Here is a 21,487-nt window from a genome sequence, read left to right on the forward strand (position 1 = left end):
CATTAGAACAGGACCAAATCCAGCAACCTGACTGTAGCATTAGAACAGGACCAAATCCAGCAACCTGACTGTAGCATTAGGCCAGGACAAAACACAGCAACCTGGCAGTAATATTAGGCCAGGACCAAATACAGCAACCTGACTGTAGCATTAGGCCAGGACCAAATACAGGAACCTGACTGTAGCATTAGGCCAGGCCCAAATACAGGAACCTGACTGTAGCATTAGGCCAGGACCAAACACAGCAACCTGGCAGTAGAATTAGGCCAGGACCAAACACAGCAACCTGGCAGTAGAATTAGGCCAGGACCAAATACAGGAACCTGAAGCATTAGGCCAGCACCAAATACAGGAACCTGACTGTAGCATTAAGCCAGGACCAAACACAGCAACCTGGCAGTAGAATTAGGCCAGGACCAAACACAGCAACCTGGCAGTAGAATTAGGCCAGGACCAAATACAGGAACCTGACTGTAGCATTAGGCCAGCACCAAATACAGGAACCTGACTGTAGCATTAGGCCAGGACCAAATACAGGAACCTGACTGTAGCATTAGGCCAGGCCCAAATACAGGAACCTGACTGTAGCATTAGGCCAGGACCAAATACAGGAACCTGACTGTAGCATTAGGCCAGGACCAAATACAGGAACCTGACTGTAGCATTAGGCCAGGACCAAATACAGGAACCTGACTGTAGCATTAGGCCAGCACCAAATACAGGAACCTGACTGTAGCATTAAGCCAGGACCAAACACAGCAACCTGGCAGTAGAATTAGGCCAGGACCAAACACAGCAACCTGGCAGTAGAATTAGACTCGTTTTTGCTCTGTCATTATGGGGAATTGGGTGTAGATTGATGAGGCAAAAAAATAAGAATCATCCGTTTTAGAATAGGGCTGTAACGTAACTAAATGTGGAAAAAGTCAAGATGTCTGAATACTTTCCGAATGCACCGTTATTGATTAAAACACACTGTTTAGCAAAGAAGATCTACAGTAGCCTCAACAGCACCTCTGTAGGGTAGCACCATGGTGTAGCTGGAGGACAGCGAGTTTCTGTCTTCCTCTGGGTACATTGACTTTATTTGAACACCTAGGAGGCTCATGGTTCTCACCCTCTTCCATAGACTAACACAGTAATTATGACAACTTCCGGAGGACATCCTTCAACCTATCAGAGCTCATGCATGAACTGACATGTTGTATACCTAATCAAAGGATCAGAGAATGAATCTGTTTCGACTAATGATTACATCCTAGATCAGCTAGATGTAGCCAAGGAGGCATTGAATGTGTCACTGTCTGTCACCTTCATTACTAAAACAATTCTGTCGACCTGTGCAACCTACGTTATAAACTTTCATTCTGCAGGCTAGGTTGTAGTAACATCATGATGGATATAGGGAACATTTGATTATTATGTAGTAGCCTAAACCCATCGACGTTGCATTGAACTGGGTGAATAGAATATTAAGGACTACCTAATCTGAAACGGCACCGACCGCCCCTGGCAGACAGTATAAACTATACCTTACTCACAGTCACCCGTTATTTCAGCTATTATCCCCATAAAGGACATCCAACAGAGGAAGAGAGAACACCATTAACGGTTCACAGTGAAAGCAGCCTCACACATTCCCTTCCAAAGCTGCTCTTCTGAATCTCTGATCCAACCCTGTCTCCTCTCCACTCCTCTCCTTTCCTCTCGCCTCCCCTTCTCCCCTCCTCTCCCTGGTCCTTATACCTGACCCCAAACCCTTTCCCACCTCCCTCTGGAGGTTGCCTGCTAAAAGCCGTAAATGGGAGCAGAGTGGTCTGTACCGTCTAGAAACAATGCCAGGCTAGATGGCTAGAATGAGTAAAAAGGGCTGCTGAGATCCTCAGTTACATGCATTTCCTACATGTTTCCTCCTCAGAAAACCTCTTCAGGTATAGCAGGAGTGTTGTCGCTTCAGCGGACCGATGGCAAGGGCCTAATGGTGTTATACGAAAACACGGGGCTCTTTTGTTCTACCGAATATATACATTGATGGAGGGAGGAGAGGGTTTTTTTAGTCGCAAGAAACTGAGAAAGTGAAATGTACTGTCCTGTTGTCCTATGTGTGAGAGCAGTCTTTAAAAACAGGCGTGCTGGCAGAAATTCTCTCCTCTGAGATAGTCTAACTTTTGAAGGCCATCTCAATTACAGTGTGTTAGCTGTACAAATATCATGATGAAACCCTATTCCTCAGACGTATTCCATGCTCAGAAAGCCTCATGCCATATGAAGGGCAAGCGAGGTTAACTGCTACTACTTGGTACTTGAAGTTTTTCATTAAAGCGCATCACACCTCTCTCCCGTTCACCCGCTGACCCTCCCAAGGCCCAGAGGAACAGAGGAGAGATGAGCGTTGGATGTCGGATAACTAGAGCTAACTTACAGAGATTATTCTTTTCATCATCTAGTGTTTTCAGGTGTCATTTACAGTTGCCGTGTCAGTGAGATCACCGCGGTAACTCATGCCGCTGACTGACAGGCCGTTGCAGACGTCAACACCTGGGGGTTCTAATCGCTGCCTTGGTGATAGATGATCTGCAGTTAGATAGCACAAAGGGGATGAGAGATCTGGAAAAGGGGGAGCATGGAGGAGAGAAAACGAGGGAAGGAAGTGGGGAGAGTTGTATCCTCCAATCAGAGAACGAAGTAGAAGGGTGGGCATTCATAAAACCAAAGAGGCCTTCCAATCACTTCCACAGATGGCACGAGTGAATAGGGCCCAGCTCTCCAACCTATTGGTAACTGTGTTGGGGTGAACAAGAGGTGCTCTGGCCATGAAAATCCACCACTACACTACCTCTCCTGGAATATTTTCTACAGGATGATTAACAGAAAGAAGAAGAATGTTTGGCGTGGATCGTTGTCGAACTTCTCACTCCTGACTTCTTGCGGTTGGTGCAGACTGGATTGATCAATGGGGGAATCATTAGCCTGGCCTCAATATCTAGGATCCTGGAAGGGAGAGGCTCACTGTGAAGGAACGATGCCCAGAGGAGTGATAGGGCTCTGGGCCAGCAAGACAGCCAACATAGGGCTTGGAGGTAGCATCCTCCCCAGCCAGGTGCCCTGGGGAAGAGGGGTTTTCATACCTCCAGTAATGCCTGTCTGTGTGGGCCAGCTGAGCTCCTAACAAACTCACTGTCTACAGAGATTAAGTGATCCCACCCAGGCGCTACCATTGAGGCAAACCAATCTCTCTGTGGGAGCATCAGTGAGGGCGCTTTTCGTAAAGAGTAGGGCACGAAATCATTACAATCCAGAAAATTATTCAAATCAATATGATAGTAATAGCAGTAGGCTGATTTTTATTCTGCATCTGTGCGGAGGAGGTGGGGGCCCAGCACTGCTTAGCACATTCAGGTTCCCCCTCTGAAGAAAAGGGCTGGCTGGCTGGTAGGGAGCAGCTTATTCTACCGATCACAGCGGCTCAGGAAGATCAGGACAGAATAGTGTCATTATGGTGACAGGATGCATTAGGGTGATTCTGAAAGACCAGGATTGAGGTTAAAGAGGAAATCTGTGAAATAAATGAAAGTCATTATTTCTCCTCTGGCTGTGCATTGTGGGAAGGCACATTCCACAGAACAAGAGGCCAAGCTCTAACCCTCCAGGCGATTGGACCTTTTCCTTTCAGAGGACTGAAAGCTGTGTCTGCGCTTGGGACAATTACCACAAGGGAAGTAGAGAGGACTGCACACTCATACACTCACACTTGCACACACACGCACACACTAACATAGGCACGCACACACACATATGGACACACACACACACACACACACACACACACACACACACACACACACACACACACACACACACACACACACACACACACACACACACACACACACACACACACACACACACACACACACTACATACTCTCTCACAGGAAGACAGGGAAGTGAGAAAACATAAATAGTTTGATGATCAAATTATTTATTGATGTTCATGCTTTAAATAGAGTTTAGAAAATGCTGTCTTCTAAAGTATTTTCATTTTGGCATCCTGGAGATTCTAATGGACTTGTTAGGGGAGATTCTAATGGGCCTGTTCGGGGAGATTCTAATGGGCCTGTTAGGGGGAATTCTAATGGACTTGTTAGGGGGGATTCTAATGGACTTGTTAGGGGAGATTCTAATGGGCCTGTTAGGGGAGATTCTAATGGGCCTGTCACGGGAGATTCTAATGGGCCTGTTAGGGGAGATTCTAATGGGCCTGTTACGGGAGATTATAATGGGCCTGTTAGGGGAGATTCTAATGGACTTGTTAGGGGAGATTCTAATGGACTTGTTAGGGGAGATTCTAATGGGCCTGTTACGGGAGATTCTAATGTACCTGTTACGGGAGATTCTAATGGGTCTGTTGGGGAATATTCTAATGGGCCTGTTAGGGGAGATTCTAATGGGCTTGTTAGGGGAGATTCTAATGGACTTGTTAGGGGGGATTCTAATGGACTTGTTAGGGGAGACTTTAATGGACCTGTTAGGGGAGATTCTAATGGGCCTGTTAGGGGAGATTCTAATGGACTTGTTAGGGGAGATTCTAATGGACTTGTTAGGGGAGATTCTAATGGACTTGTTAGGGGAGATTCTAATGGACTTGTTAGGGGAGATTCTAATGGACCTGTTAGGGGAGATTCTAATGGACCTGTTAGGGGAGATTCTAATGGACTTGTTAGGGGAGATTCTAATGGACCTGTTAGGGGAGATTCTAATGGACTTGTTAGGGGAGATTCTAATGGACCTGTTAGGGGAGATTCTAATGGACTTGTTAGGGGAGATTCTAATGGACCTGTTAGGGGAGATTCTAATGGACTTGTTAGGGGAGATTCTAATGGACTTGTTAGGGGGGATTCTAATGGACTTGTTAGGGGAGATTTTAATGCACTTGTTAGGGGAGATTCTATTGGACCAAAACATTAAACTAGGGGAGCTTCTTTGGCCAGTCCTTGCATCATATTTGACTATACTATAAAACACACATATTAAAGTTTTTTTTTGTTTTGCCTGCCACAATTACATGGTTTCCCTGCAGCTTATTAATTTATTGGTCATTTTGTTAAGCCTCTCCCAACAAAAGAGCCAGATGGGTGGATTGTTTGCGGTTTAATTCTTTAATGAATGAGAGGTGGGATGCTGCAGTGGTCAGTGTTCCATCTGCTGCTTGGCAGAGGATCACAGTGTCAGAACAGCAGCCTGTGTAGCTTGAATCACTAACGTGGCTTGGCAAGACACATCGATCCTGGACATGGAGGGATAATAGGAGAACAAACAACATCCGCCTACTGTTTTTCACTTCAATGTATATGCTGCTATATCTCAGCATTGATGATCCTGATTGTTCGTCTGATTATGTCATCATAATCGGGCTCTGCAGCTTTGCCGGGAACTTACAATGTCTTTGTGGTATAATGGGTAAGATCTGCACGGTAGGAGCCGTGACACGCACGGCGTGAGCAGGAAACCACAACTCTCAATAGAGTTGCAGTCTACCGCGACCTGCTGTCTCACAGACATTCATAACTAAAGGAGCTTTTGTCCATCGTTTCTGGGAAAACCTGTCCGGTGCCCAGTTGCACGTTGAGGGGTTGCCAGACGCACCATTCCGAGGGCCAAGTTCCTCTGAGGAGTCATCGGGCCCCAGCAGAAGTGTTTCACCCAGCTGTCAGCTGCAGAATGACATCATATCACTGCTTTATTACAAATGACAGCCTCACCGCTGGAAACGCCCCCCATTGATTAGAGTCCGGATAATCCAGGCTGAATGCTGGCGTTTAGCTGGAGGGCTTTAGGCTGGAGGCAATGTGGGCTGATCGAAGAACAGCCAGGGAGGGGGGAGGATGGGGGATGCAGGAATGGGGGAAATGGTATTTTGCATTACATTGCTTAGTAAGCCGAAACTCTACTGTAGATTCCTTTGAGGGTGTCACATGACAATACGATTACTAAATAAAATGTGTGTGAATCCCGATGTTGCCTCACCTCATCAGATCGCATTATCCTGTTGGGTATACCCCAGATCCCTCATCAATTATACAAATGGTCTGTTTAGAGCAGACGTCTGTTGTCTTAACCTGGAAGTCAATCAATGACACGTTCCAGATCAAATTTCGATCCTGTGATTTATTTCCTCCCAGACACAAAAACAAACAAAAACACAATCATAACCCACGTCGAACTCTGCCTCTTTTATAACTCAGAGAGGCATCATTTAGCAGTAAAATATTCATAGTTTTAAATATGCCTGCAATGGTACAAATCTCAGTTTGTTTTCTAAGAATGTGGTAAGGAACCCCACAGAGAGGCTAGAGAGTGAGACTGCAGAGATCTGTAGAGAACAATGCTGCTTCCTGTCCTATTCTTATCCATTCACAATCCCCTCCGTCCTGGCTGTTCGCTACTATAGCAACAACAATAAACTCAAACCTAAAGATATTCATCTCACTTTCTTTAATTTATATGTCTGTCTCACCTCATTTTCACTTTTGCATCGCAGTCATTTTGATATTCGTGGTACTTTCAAGAAGCAGCGCCACAGAGCAGCATGTCATTAAAGTACATCATTTTAACTGTCAGTCAGACATTGACACCCTTCTTTCTCCCAAGAAGACCGTGCAAAGTTGCCTTGCCAAGACACAGGTCTGTGTCACCTTGGTGTGTCACTGTGGAAACACGGAGTAGGAATGACTACATATCACTACATCTGAGAGGGAAGACGACAAGACAAGAACTCACAGTCACACTGCGAGCGGAGCCCCCCAACCCACCCTACCCATTCCACCCACCCACATGTGCTGTTATCCAATTACAGTCCCACTTACTGCTTTAATCAATATGATCCGTGAATGCAGCACGTGTACCTGTTCACTAATTAATCTGGTTACGGCAAGATGATGAGAGTGTTGTGTCTAAACGTAAGTGACGGCAGCATAACATTCGCATTTAACAATGTTTTGCCTGCAAAGCGATGAGAACAGGTTGTGAGAACAGTTACTGTAGCACATATCCTGCTCTCCATAGAATTTGAGCACCAGATGTACAATATCCCAGAGAACCCCTCCAGGCTGAAGTGGAACTACATGCATACGGGTGAGCAAGAATCCATCTCCACGAGCATCTGGCTCGGGCTTCAGCAGCACAGATTTTGATGGGAGTAGTCACATTTGTGATGGTTTAACGAGGACTGATGTTGATACTGAGAACGTCGCCTTGATCTCCTCTCGCCCGCCAATCCCTGTGAACGATCCTGGCAAATCATCCCTGCAAATCATCCCTGCAATCTAGATGTGAATAGATAGTTGGACTAAAGACGACCCATTCCTCCCTCATTCCTCGTTGCATGTGTGTCCTTAATGTGGACAGTGATACTCAACTAATTGGATGCAGTTTATCATAGTTCCATCTGTTCTGTCACCAAAGCCCCATATACTACCCACCACCGCGACCTGTATACTCTCATTGGCTGGCCCTTGCTTCATATTCGTAGCCAAACCCACTGGCTCCAGGTCATCTTTTAGTCTTTGCTAGGTAAAGCCCCGCCTTATCGCAGCTCACTGGTCACCATAGAGGCACCTAACCGTAGCACGCGCTCCGGCAGGTATATCTCACTGGTCACGATAACAACACCCACCAGCATGCGTTCCAGCAGGTATATTTCACTGGTCATCCCCAAAGCCAATTCCTACTTTGGCCGCCTTTCCTTCCAGGTCTCTGCTGCCAAAGACTGGAACGAACTGAAAAAAATCACTGAAGCTGGAAACTCATATCTCCCTCACTAACTTTAAACATCAACTGTCAGAGCAGCTTACAGACCATTGCACCTGTACACAGCCCATCTGTAAATAGCGCAACCAACTACCTCATCCCCATATTTTTACTATAATTTTTTTGCTCCTTTGCACCCCAGTATCTCTACTTGCACATTCCTCTTCTGCATATCTATCACTCCAGTGTTTAATTGCTAAATTCTAATTATTTCGTCACTATGGCCTATTTATTGCCTTACCTCCCTAATCTTACTTAATTTGCATACACTGTATATAGACTTTCCTTTTGTGTTATTGACTTTGCCTTTGTATATTCCATGTGTAACTCTGTGTTGTTGTTTGTGTCTCACTGCTTTGCTTTGTCTTGGCCAAGTCGCAGTTGTAAATGAGAGCTTGTTTTCAACTAGCTTCCCTGGTTAAATAAAGGTTCAATTTAAAAATGGAAAAAACTACGTAGTAATCAATAACAATGTAATATTAAAAATAACAGGGTACAAGAAAAACACACAAGATATAAAACAAAGAAATGAGAGGAACACTATACAGTAGATTAAGAATACTTTGTACCTGGTCAATTCCACAACCATATTTACAATGTTCAGGATACTGGATCGATAGAGGTAGATATGTATAGTGGTAACGTGACTAGGCTTCAGGATATATGATAAACAGAGTGGAAGCAGCGTATATGATTATTGTACGTGAGTGGGTGTGTGTAGAGTCAGTATAAATGTATGTGCATATTATGTGTGTGTGCGTGTGTGTGTGTGTGTGTGTGTGTGTGTGTGTGTGTGTGTGTGTGTGTGTGTGTGTGTGTGTGTGTGTGTGTGTGTGTGTGTGTGTGTGTGTGTGTGTGTGTGTGTGTGAGCAAAAGATGGAGTGACTGTGTGTGTTGGAGTATCAGTGTGTGTGTAGGGTCCTGTCAGTGAGCATAGAGAGGGGCAAAAATATGAATAAAATACAAAGGTCAACTCAGATAGTCCGTATAGCCATTTTGTTGGCTATTTACTTAGCTATTTACTTTGCTATTTACTTTGCTATTTACTTAGCTATTTAGCAGTCTTATGGCATGGGAGATAGAAGCTGTTCAGGAGCCTGTTGGTGTCAGACTTAATGCACCGGTACCACTTTCCGTACGGAAGCAGAGAGAACAGTCTATGGCTTGGGTGGTTTAATGATTTTCAGGGCCTTCCTTTCACACCGCCTGACATAGAGGTCCTGGATGGCAGGGAGCTCGGCCCCAGTGATGTACTGCGCTGTCCGTACCACCCACTGTAGGTCCATGCTATCGAGCGCAGTGCTTTTGCCATACCAAGCAGTGATCTACTGGGCTGTCCGTACCACCCTCTGTAGGGCCATGCTATCGAGCGCAGTGCTTTTGCCATACCAAGCAGTGATCTACTGGGCTGTCCGTACCACCCACTGTAGGTCCATGCTATCGAGCGCAGTGCTTTTGCCATACCAAGCAGTGATGTACTGGGCTGTCCGTACCACCCTCTGTAGGTCCATGCGATCGAGTGCAGTGCTTTTGCCATACCAAGCAGTGATCTACTGGGCTGTCCATACCACCCTCTGTAGGTCCATGCTATCGAGCGCAGTGCTTTTGCCATACCAAGCAGTGATGCAGTCAGTCAAGATGCTCTCAATGGTACCGCTGTAGATCCTTTTGAGGATTTGAGGGCCCATGACAAACCTTTTCGTGCCTTATTCGACAGTGCGTGTGTGTGTGGACAATTTTAAGTTCTTAGTACATCAACTCCATCGTCCCAGACACCCAAGATTCCCTTTGTGTTTACTGCCTTGTTCAGGTGCAGGACAACATATTTTTACCTTGTCAGCTCTGGGATTTGATCTTACAGAAGTCGAACACTAACCACTAGGCTACCTGCCGGCAGAGTTGATTCCCTAAATTCAATACATTTTTGAATATGGTTGAATTGCATTTTAAAGTCTGGTTTCCATGATTCCGTCCGTGTTCTCCACATCACAGATTTTATAGGGCCCTACAACTCAACTCTGCCATTGTATGTGTGTGGTGTGTTTGTGCTGTGTGTGTAGTGTGTGTTTGTGGTGTGTGTAGTGTGTGTTTGTGGTGTGTGTGTAGTGTGTGTTTGTGGTGTGTGTGTGTGTGTGTGTATGTGCGTGTGTGTGTGTGTGTGTGTGTTTGTGTGTGTGTGTGTGTGTGTGTGTGTGTGTGTGTGTGTGTGTGTGTGTGTGTGTGTGTGTGTGTGTGTGTGTGTGTGTTGTTTGTGCTGTGTGTGTAGTGTGTGTTTGTGGTGTGTGTAGTGTGTGTGTGTGTGTGTGTGTGTGTGTGTGTGTGTGTGTGTGTGTGTGTGTGTGTGTGTGTGTGTGTGTGTGTGTGTGTGTGTGTGTGTGTGTGTGTGTGTGTGTGTGTGTGTAGTGTGTGTTTGTGGTGTGTGTAGTGCGTGTGTGTGTGTGTGTGTGTGTGTGTGTGTGTGTGTGTGTGTGTGTGTGTGTGTGTGTGTGTGTGTGTGTGTGTGTGTGTGTGTGTGTGTGTGTGTGTGTGTGTGTGTGTGTGTGTGTGTGTGTGTGTGTGTGTGTGTGTGTGTGTGTGTGTGTGTGTGTAATTGTTCATTTGTGTGAGATGAAAAGATGCTCAGTGATGACATAACTTCTTGGCCCCTCTCATTGACTTTGTTCCGTCTTTGCAGTTTGAGATGACAGCAAAGCAACAGGGCTCCTTTTCTTCCATCTCATTCAGAATAATTGCTCAGCTCCACTGCCAAGCTTATAACAGGACATGTCAGACGCACAGAGAGCATTGTAGTGGAGACTCACTGTGTAAACCCAGCTTATAACAGGACATGTCAGACACACAGAGAGCATTGTAGTGGAGACTCACTGGATAAACCCATGCAGATGGTAGAAGCTAAGTCCCAGGTTGGGAATAAACACTCCTTTGTAATGTTATGCCAGGGTTTAGCAACAAGTTCTGTCAGTGTGAAAAAGGCAAGTGCTGAGCATAGCGATTAGTCACTGCTAAGAGCCGTGTTAAGACCTTTTTGTGAATAGTATCAGATTCATCAAAGTAGTGCACATGCCTATGTTTACATGGAGGTATCCAGGTACTCTATGTATTGCATACAACACTTAATGAATCAAGGTGTGTTATTTTCCAATGCAAAGTTTATTATTAACAATTCTAAATGAAAAGCAGTCCTGCAATAAGTTATCTTCACATCAGTGCATCTGTACAAAGAGGTGCCTTCTAGTAATATATCAATCCACATCATAACATTTCACGCCACAACAAGAAATGTGGTTGATGAAGCCTTTTTTTTCATTAGAAAAGCAAATTGTGCTTTCTTAATGTTGTACGAAGAGCAACAGAATAACAGATGTTTTGACATAGACATAGACGATCCTTCCAGGAGTTTATGATAATGAGCTGACCCCAGAACACATGTCATGTATTCAGTAATATCACCCTCCAGTCTGACCCCAGAACATGTATTCAGTAATATCACCATCCAGTCTGACCCCAGAACACATGTCATGTATTCAGTAATATCACCATCCAGTCTGACCCCAGAACACATGTCATGTAATTCAGTAATATCACCCTCCAGTCTGACCCCAGAACACATGTCATGTATTCAGTAATATCACCATCCAGTCTGACCCCAGAACACATGTCATGTATTCAGTAATATCACCCTCCAGTCTGACCCCAGAACACATGTCATGTATTCAGTAATATCACCATCCAGTCTGACCCCAGAACACATGTCATGTATTCAGTAATATCACCATCCAGTCTGACCCCAGAACACATGTCATGTATTCAGTAATATCACCATCCAGTCTGACCCCAGAACACATGTCATGTATTCAGTAATATCACCATCCAGTCTGACCCCAGAGCACATGTCATGTATTCAGTAATATCACCCTCCAGTCTGACCCCAGAACACATGTCATGTATTCAGTAATATCACCATCCAGTCTGACCCCAGAACACATGTCATGTATTCAGTAATATCACCATCCAGTCTGACCCCAGAACACATGTCATGTATTCAGTAATATCACCATCCAGTCTGACCCCAGAGCACATGTCATGTATTCAGTAATATCACCATCCAGTCTGACCCCAGAACACATGTCATGTATTCAGTAATATCACCATCCAGTCTGAACCCAGAACACATGTCATGTATTCAGTAATCACTACTACTACAGCAATCACTACTTCAAAGACGATAGAGCATCTTAGGTACAGATGCCCCAGAGAGGCTTGAACCAAAGCGCCAGTAGTAACTACTAGGCTCCTAGATGGCAATACACTGCACATCTGGCACCCTCCACAAATAACTAGTGTCCATTAGGTAAACATGTTCCAACTAGACTTCATCCTTGAGTTCATATTTCCCAGGCTAGGGATCTAAAAGAGTTGAGTTATTACCGACGACAACATGACCTGATGCTAGGAGCTTGTCAGTGGTTTTATGTCAGTTGGAAAGGATCTATTTTAAACTCTGGGAAATATGTCTCTTTTAGTTGATTGAGGTCAGTTCAGTTGAACACAGGTTTTTCTGTATGTAATATTATTTGTTTAGTAAAAAGCGAGAGCTGGCTAGTAGAGGTTGTGACAAACGGCGAGTAAACTCTAGGCTATGGTGTAGGAATAAAGAGAGTCATAATTTATACAAGCTATAAGCTCCCAGTAATGTATTTGGTAAAAAAACTATTGGGTAATGAACTAATGGAGAAATTATCGGTCAATGAAATCATGATATCATTCTAGAGAGGAATTAATTTATATTTTGTGCCACATATCGCTGCATGTTTTAGCAGGTATCTCCACACCTCGGCATGTTTTAGCAGGTATCTCCACACCTCTGCATGTTTTAGCAGGTATCTCCACACCTCGGCATGTTTTAGCAGGTATCTCCACACCTCTGCATGTTTTAGCAGGTATCTCCACACCTCTGCATGTTTTAGCAGGTATCTCCACACCTCTGCATGTTTTAGCAGGTATCTCCACACCTCTGCATGTTTTAGCAGGTATCTCCACACCTCTGCATGTTTTAGCAGGTATCTCCACACCTCTGCATGTTTTAACAGGTATCTCCACACCTCTGCATGTTTTAACAGGTATCTCCACACCTCTGCATGTTTTTGCAGGTATCTCCACACCTCTGCATGTTTTAGCAGGTATCTCCACACCTCTGCATGTTTTAGCAGGTATCTCCACACCTCTGCATGTTTTAGCAGGTATCTCCACACCTCTGCATGTTTTAGCAGGTATCTCCACACCTCTGCATGTTTTAGCAGGTATCTCCACACCTCTGCATGTTTTAGCAGGTATCTCCACACCTCTGTATGTTTTAGCAGGTATCTCCACACCTCTGCATGTTTTAGCAGGTATCTCCACACCTCTGTATGTTTTAACAGGTATCTCCACACATCTGTATGTTTTAACAGGTATCTCCACACCTCTGCATGTTTTAACAGGTATCTCCACACCTCCACATGTTTTAGCAGGTATCTCCACACCTCTGTATGTTTTAGCAGGTATCTCCACACCTCCACATGTTTTAGCAGGTATCTCCACACCTCTGTATGTTTTAACAGGTATCTCCACACCTCTACATGTTTTAGCAGATATCTCCACACCTCCACATGTTTTAGCAGGTATCTCCACACCTCTGTATGTTTTAGCAGATATCTCCACACCTCTACATGTTTTAGCAGGTATCTCCACACCTCTACATGTTTTAGCAGATATCTCCACACCTCTACATGTTTTAGCAGGTATCTCCACACCTCTGCATGTTTTAGCAGGTATCTCCACACCTCTGCATGTTTTAGCAGGTATCTCCACACCTCTACATGTTTTAGCAGGTATCTCCACACCTCTGCATGTTTTAGCAGGTATCTCCACACCTCTGCATGTTTTAGCAGGTATCTCCACACCTCTGCATGTTTTAGCAGGTATCTCCACACCTCTACATGTTTTAGCAGGTATCTCCACACCTCTGCATGTTTTAGCAGGTATCTCCACACCTCTGCATGTTTTAGCAGGTATCTCCACACCTCTGCATGTTTTAGCAGGTATCTCCACACCTCTGTATGTTTTAACAGGTATCTCCACACCTCTGCATGTTTTAGCAGGTATCTCCACACCTCTGCATGTTTTAGCAGGTATCTCCACACCTCTGCATGTTTTAGCAGATATCTCCACACCTCTGCATGTTTTAGCAGGTATCTCCACACCTCTACATGTTTTAACAGGTATCTCCACACCTCTACATGTTTTAGCAGGTATCTCCACACCTCTGTATGTTTTAGCAGGTATCTCCACACCTCTGCATGTTTTAGCAGGTATCTCCACACCTCTGCATGTTTTAGCAGGTATCTCCACACCTCTGCATGTTTTAGCAGATATCTCCACACCTCTGCATGTTTTAGCAGATATCTCCACACCTCTGCATGTTTTAGCAGGTATCTCCACACCTCTGCATGTTTTAGCAGGTATCTCCACACCTCTGCGTGTTTTAGCAGATATCTCCACACCTCTGCATGTTTTAGCAGGTATCTCCACACCTCTGCATGTTTTAGCAGGTATCTCCACACCTCTGCATGTTTTAACAGGTATCTCCACACCTCTGCATGTTTTAGCAGATATCTCCACACCTCTGCATGTTTTAGCAGGTATCTCCACACCTCTGCATGTTTTAGCAGGTATCTCCACACCTCTGCATGTTTTAGCAGGTATCTCCACACCTCTGCATGTTTTAGCAGGTATCTCCACACCTCTGTATGTTTTAGCAGGTATCTCCACACCTCTGCATGTTTTAGCAGGTATCTCCACACCTCTGCATGTTTTAGCAGGTATCTCCACACCTCTGTATGTTTTAACAGGTATCTCCACACCTCTGCATGTTTTAGCAGGTATCTCCACACCTCTGCATGTTTTAGCAGGTATCTCCACACCTCTGCATGTTTTAGCAGGTATCTCCACACCTCAGCATGTTTTAACAGGTATCTCCACACCTCTGCATGTTTTAACAGGTATCTCCACACCTCTGCATGTTTTAGCAGGTATCTCCACACCTCCACATGTTTTAGCAGGTATCTCCACACCTCTACATATTTTTTAACAGATATCTCCGAATACAAATGCAATCGATGAGATCAGCTTAACTAATTGTTTGTAGTGTTTTGGGTAATAATACTTTTAAAACATATTTTAAGAAATATTGGAAGGACATAAACCAAAATGGTGACCCTTTTAATTAAAGCTGATAGTATTCAGAATACTACAGTGCATATCAACGGTGATTGACATATAACCGGTAAAGTACAGTGGAATTCAATAGACTCCTTTTTCAGTGGGCTTAAATCTTCAACTAAAATGACAAAATATTTACAATGCGAAATCATATCTTTGTTTTTTGGGGGACACCTACAAAACCTTTGATAAACCGATTGGTTCGAGCCCTCAATGCTGATTGGCTGACAGACGTGGTATGGTCCCAAAAATATTTTTACTGCTCTAATAACATTGGTAATCAGTTAATAACAGCAATAAGGCACCTTGGGGGTTTGTAGTATATTTCCAATATATCACGGTTAAGGGCTGTGTCCAGGCACTCAGCGCAACGCTGACGTTGTGCATAAGAACAATCATTAGCTGTGGTATATTGGCCATATACCACACCCCCTCGGGCCTTATTGGTTAAATATAGTGCTATTCAGTTCAGTGTGTCATTGATCAAGGTTGGGGCTGAAAATAGAGGGCTTTTAAGATGGATTGATGTTGGTTCCTTCCAGTACTGTGCAAGGCTGAAGCATACCCAAAGCCAACGGCTCCGCAACTCCACAGAAAGAAAAACCATGCTGAGTAGGCGAGGGAAAATAATGGAATTTGCCATACTCTGGCCTCACTAAGGTTGAGATGGGCAGGTGGGGGGGTGAGAGTGAGGGTGAGGGCAGATTAAGGCCTTACCTTCCTGGACTGCCTGGAAAGGGTTGTTCCCATCCACAAACTCCACAGAGATGGTGATCTTCTCAGTCTCCAGGATCTCGTTGTTGAGGTTGAGGTCCGCCACGGCCATGCGGAACACCTCGTCGTCCTTCCTGGCAGACTCATCAAAGATGGCCCCTATGGAGAGAGGGGGAGAAGGAGAGAGAGAAGGAGAGAGACCAGGGGGGTACAAAGAGAGAAGGAGAGAGAAAGAAGGAAAGCGGGAGGAAGGACAATGATGAGGGATCATCGTGACTAAGGAAAGAATCAAGCAAGACTCTTGGGTCTCATACTGTATATGTAACTACAATCAATAGAAATCAATAGAACCAATAGAAATCAAAAGAACCAATAGAACCAATAGAAATCAAAAGAACCAAAAGAACCAATAGAAATCAATAGAACCAATATGGAACCATATCAATGGAACCAAAATACACTACCATTCAAAAGTTTGGAGTCACTTAGAAATGTCCTTGTTTTGTTGTAAATTACTATTGTAGCTGGCAATATCTGAATATCTACATAGGCGTACAGAGGCCCATTATCAGTAACCATCACTCCTGTGTTCCAATGGCACGTTATGTTAGCTAATCCAAGATGATCATTTTAAAAGGATAATTGATCATTAGAAAACCCTTTTGCAATTATGTTAGCACAACTGAAAACTGTTGTTCTGATTAAAGAAGCAATAAAACTGGCCATCTTTAGACTAGATAGACTTTAGACTAGTATCTGGAGCATCAGCATTTGTGGGTTCGATTACAGGATCAAAATAGCCAGAAACAAATAACTTTCTTCTGAAACTTCTGAAAGTCTATTATTGTTCTGAGAAATGAAGGCTATTCCATGAGAGAAATTGCCAAGAAACTGAAGATCTGATACAACGCTGTCTACCACTCCCTTCACAGAACAGAGCAAACTGGCTCTAACCAGGATAGAAAGAGGAGTGGGAGGCCTCGGTGCACAACTGAGCAAGAGGACAAGTACATTAGAGTGTCTAGTTTGAGAAACAGACACCTCACAAGTCCTAAACTGGCAGCTTCATTAAATAGTACCCGCAAAACACCAGTCACAACGTCAACAGTGAAGACAGTGATTCCGGGATGCTGGCCTTCTAGGCAGAGTTCCTCTGTCCTGTGTTCTTTTGCTCATCTTAATCTTTTATTTTTATTGGCCAGTCTGAGATATGGCTTTTTCTTTGCAACTCTGCCTAGAAGACCAGTATCCCGGAGTCGCCTCTTCACTGTTGACGTTGAGAGGAAACGGAAAGTATGCCAGAGTCAATGGATGGATACAATACAGGAAACAAACCACCTACATGGTTCAGGAATCCAAATAAATCCATCAGATTACCACCTGCAGCTTTTCTATATATATATATATACTGTATATCTTCTTCTGGCCATGCATTTCCTCTCTGGTTGTTGCCTGCAGCAAGTAACTGTTTAAAACTGCTCACTGAAGCAATGCTAAATGCAGTTTGCTGACCAGCAAATAGTCCTCATTTAGAAATAGATGGTGTGTATGATACGGATTGGTGATTCATACAGTAAACTGACCAATTTGGAGCTATGCTCACATTTTGAGGCCGAGTGCAGGTCAGTGTGATATTTGTTCACACTCTTCGCTGACCTATCAGATCATCAAGTAAATGGTGCTAGAAGGACCGAGCGAAACTACATCGACCATTGAGACAATACAGGTAACATCCATTATGAACTATAAAACACATTGAGGGACAAAGTCAGTCCTTGTATTTGTATTTATTACGGATCCCCATTAGTTCCTGCCAAGGCAACAGCTACTCTTCCTGGGGTCCAAACAAGATTAAGGCGATGACATTACAAAATAAAACAGTACACAAGCCATTATTACACACTACTCTACCACTACATATCTACAATACAACACATTATAACACCACAACATATCTACAATATGACACAGTGTTACACCACAACATATCTACAATACAATACATTATTACACCACTACATATCTACAATACAGTACATTATTACACACTACTCTACCACTACATATCTACAATACAACACATTATTACACCACTACATATCTGCAATACAATACATTATTACACCACAACATATCTACAATACAATACATTATTACACACTACTCTACCACTACATATCTACAATACAACACATTATTACACACTACTCTACCACAACATATCTACAATACATTATTACACACTACTCTACCACTACATATCTACAATACAACACATTATTGCACACTACTCTACCACAACATATCTACAATACAATACATTATTACACACTACTCTACCACAACATATCTACAATACAATACATTATAACACACTACTCTACAACAACATATCTACAATACAACACATTATTACACACTACTCTACCACTACAATTCTACAATACATTATTACACACTACTCTACCACTACAATTCTACAATACATTATTACACACTACTCTACCACAGCATATCTACAATACAATACATTATTACACCACAACATATCATCAATACGATACATTATTACACACTACTCTACCACTACATATCTACAATACAACACATTATTACACACTACTCTACCACTACATATCTACAATACAATACATTATTACACACTACTCTACCACTACATATCTACAATACAACACATTATTACACCACAACATATCTACAATACAACACATTATTACACCACTACATATCATCAATACAATACATTATTACACACTACTCTACCACTACATATCTACAATACAACACATTATTACACACTACTCTACCACTACATATCTACAATACAACACATTATTACACCACTACTCCACCACTACATATCTAGAATACAACACATTATTACACACTACTCTACCACTACATATCTACAATACAACACATTATTACACACTACTCCACCACTACATATCTAGAATACAACACATTATTACACACTACTCTACCACTACATATCTACAATACAACACATTATTACACCACTACTCTACCACAACATATCTACAATACAACACATTATAACACCACTACATATCATCAATACAATACATTATTACACACTACTCTACCACAGCATATCTACAATACAACACATTATTACACCACTACTCTACCACTACAATTCTACAATACATAATTACACACTACTCTACCACAACATATCTACAATACATTATTACACACTACTCTACCACTACAATTCTACAATACATTATTACACACTACTCTACCACAGCATATCTACAATACAACACATTATTACACCACTACTCTACCACTACAATTCTACAATACATTATTACACACTACTCTACCACTACATATCTACAATACAACACATTATTACACCACTACATATCTACAATACAACACATTATAACACACTACTCTACCACTACATATCTACAATACATTATTACACATTGCATATCTACAATACAGCACATTATAATACAATACAACACATTATAACACCACTACATATCTACAATACAACACATTATAACACACTACTCTACCACTACATATCTACAATAAATTATTACACACTACTCTACCACAACATATCTACAATACAACACATTATTACACCACAACATATCTACAATACAACACATTATAACACACTAGTTTTATCTGTTTCATTTAAAATCTGATTTGCATGAGTTACTGTTAGCATGAGTTACTTGATGTGGAGTAATGTTCAACGTAGTCATGGCTCTATGTCAGGGGCGGGCAGCTCCAGTCCTCTGGGACCTGATTGGTGTCACACTTTTTCTCCATCCCCAGCAAACACAGCTGATTAATCACATTACATTCTAAACTGAAGATCATGATTAGGTGATTATTGGAGTCAGGTGTGTTAGCTGGGGCTGGGGCAAAACTGTGACACCAATCAAGCCCCTGAGGATTGGAATTGCCCAACCCTGCTCTATATAGTACTGTGTGCTTCCCATAGTCTGATATGCACTTGGGGACTGTGAATAGTCCACTGTTGGCATGTCTTGTGGGGTATGCATGGGTGCCTGAGCTGTGTGCTAGTCATTTAAACAGACAACTCGGTGCGCTTTAAACACGTCAATACCTCTCACAAACGCAAATAGTGACGCAGTCAATCTCTCTTCTACTTTGAGCCAGGAGAAATGTACATATATTTTATTGATGTTACCTCTTGGTGTACATTTACAGGCCAGCCGTGCTGCTCTGTTCTGAGCCAGCTGTAATTTGCTGTAATGTCTCTCTTTGTGGCACTTCATGATATGACTGGGCATCAGTCCAAGTGAGACCGGAATAGGGTCTGACTTGTTTTGTTGATAGCAAAGTCAAGAAAGCAGAGCAGTGCTATGTTATTGACAGACCTCTTCCCATCTTAGCTACCGTTGTATCAATATTTTTATGACTAAGCAGTTTAGTCTCCTCAACTTGCTCAATTTCCACATTATTCTATAAAATATTAAGTTGGGGTTTAGGGTTTAGTGAATGATTTGTCCCAAATACAATCTTTTAACTTTTTTAAATATTTAGGACTAGCTTATTTCTTGCCACCCATTCTGAAACTGACTGCAGATCTTTGTTAAGTGTTGCAGTGATTTCACTTGCTGTGGTAACTGATGTGTATAGTTTTGAGTCATTAGCATACATAGACACACAGGCCAGTGGCAGGTCATTAGTAAAGATTGAAAAAAGTAAGGGGCCTAGAGTGCTGCCCTGGGGAATGCCCGACACTACCTGGATTATGTTGGAGAGGATTCCATTAAAGACCACCCTCTGTGTTCTGACAGGCAACAGGCAACTCTCGATCCACGATATAGCAGGGGAGGTAAAGCTATAACACATACGTTTTTCCAGCAGCACATAATGATTGATAATGTTAAAAGCTGCACTGAAGTCGAACAAAATAGCTCCCACAATATTCTTATTATAATTTTATTTCAGCCAATCATCAGTCATTTGTGTAAGTGTTGTGCATGTTGAATGCCCTTCCCTATAAGCATGCTGAAAGTACGTTGTTCATCCATTTACTGTGAAATAGCATTGCATCTGGTCAAATAATGTTTTTCTCCAAAGGTTTACTAAGGGTTGGTAACAAGCTGATTGGTCGGCTGTTTCAGACAGTAAAGGGTGCTTTGCTATTCTTGAGTAGAGGAATGACTTTTGCTTCCCTCCAGGCCTGAGGGCACACACTTTTCTGCAGGCCTAGATTGAAGAGAGTGGCAATATAGTTTACTATCATCCTCAGTCATTTTCCATCCAAGTTGTCAGACCCAGATGGCTTGTCATTGTTGACAGACAACAATATATTCACTTTACGGAATTCAAAATTATAACGCTTGTCTTTCATAATTAAGTCAGTTACGCATGTTCAGAATTTGTTCTTGGCATCTCATGCCTAAGTTTGCTAATCTTGCCAATGAAAACATCATGAAAGTAGTTGGCATGAGTTTTGTGATGAATGAGCCATCTGATTCAATGAATGATGGAGCTCTTTGCCTTTTTGCCCAAAATGTCATTTAACGTGTTCCAACGTATTATCACTTTATATTCATTTATCTTTGTTTCATAGTGTAGTTTCTTCTTTTAGTTTAGTTAAGTCACATGCTTTCTCAATTTACAGCACCTTTGCCAATGGGCTGTGCAGCCAGACT

General features: G+C 42.8%; 1 protein-coding gene and 2 long non-coding RNA genes across 20 annotated transcripts in view; 1 reads left to right on the forward strand and 2 right to left on the reverse strand.

Moving 5' to 3' along the window:
* Positions 1-21,487, reverse strand: part of LOC118392863 (glutamate receptor ionotropic, delta-2-like) — a 716,766-nt gene that overhangs the window by 611,847 nt on the left and 83,432 nt on the right. For all 3 annotated transcript variants that reach the window (XR_008063741.1, XR_008063742.1, XM_052461119.1), the window contains exon 2: positions 15,786-15,941. Coding sequence is in view for 1 of the 3 variants with exons in the window: in XM_052461119.1 (XP_052317079.1) it covers positions 15,786-15,941 (156 nt within the window). In the remaining 2 variants the exon portion in view is untranslated. The remainder of the gene's footprint in view (positions 1-15,785; positions 15,942-21,487) is intronic.
* On the forward strand, positions 12,209-14,499 carry LOC127907209 (uncharacterized). Of its 11 annotated transcripts, none has more exons than XR_008063746.1 (3): positions 12,209-12,778; positions 13,259-13,588; positions 14,429-14,499. It is a non-coding gene; the product is annotated as an uncharacterized LOC127907209 (long non-coding RNA). The 11 variants fall into 11 exon arrangements; XR_008063743.1 differs by lacking the exon at positions 14,429-14,499 and adding an exon at positions 13,979-14,049; XR_008063744.1 differs by lacking the exon at positions 14,429-14,499 and adding an exon at positions 13,979-14,049 and having other exon boundaries at positions 12,209-12,748.
* Positions 13,570-14,631, reverse strand: LOC127907210 (uncharacterized). 6 transcript variants are annotated; one of them, XR_008063758.1, is made up of 3 exons: positions 14,471-14,631; positions 14,021-14,110; positions 13,570-13,600 (listed from the first exon to the last, which is right to left on the reverse strand). It is a non-coding gene; the product is annotated as an uncharacterized LOC127907210 (long non-coding RNA). The 6 variants fall into 6 exon arrangements; XR_008063755.1 differs by having other exon boundaries at positions 14,351-14,631; XR_008063756.1 differs by having other exon boundaries at positions 13,587-13,690.

Source organism: Oncorhynchus keta, chromosome 14, assembly GCF_023373465.1.
Source record: "Oncorhynchus keta strain PuntledgeMale-10-30-2019 chromosome 14, Oket_V2, whole genome shotgun sequence".
In the NCBI taxonomy this organism is placed as follows: Eukaryota; Metazoa; Chordata; class Actinopteri; order Salmoniformes; family Salmonidae; genus Oncorhynchus; species Oncorhynchus keta.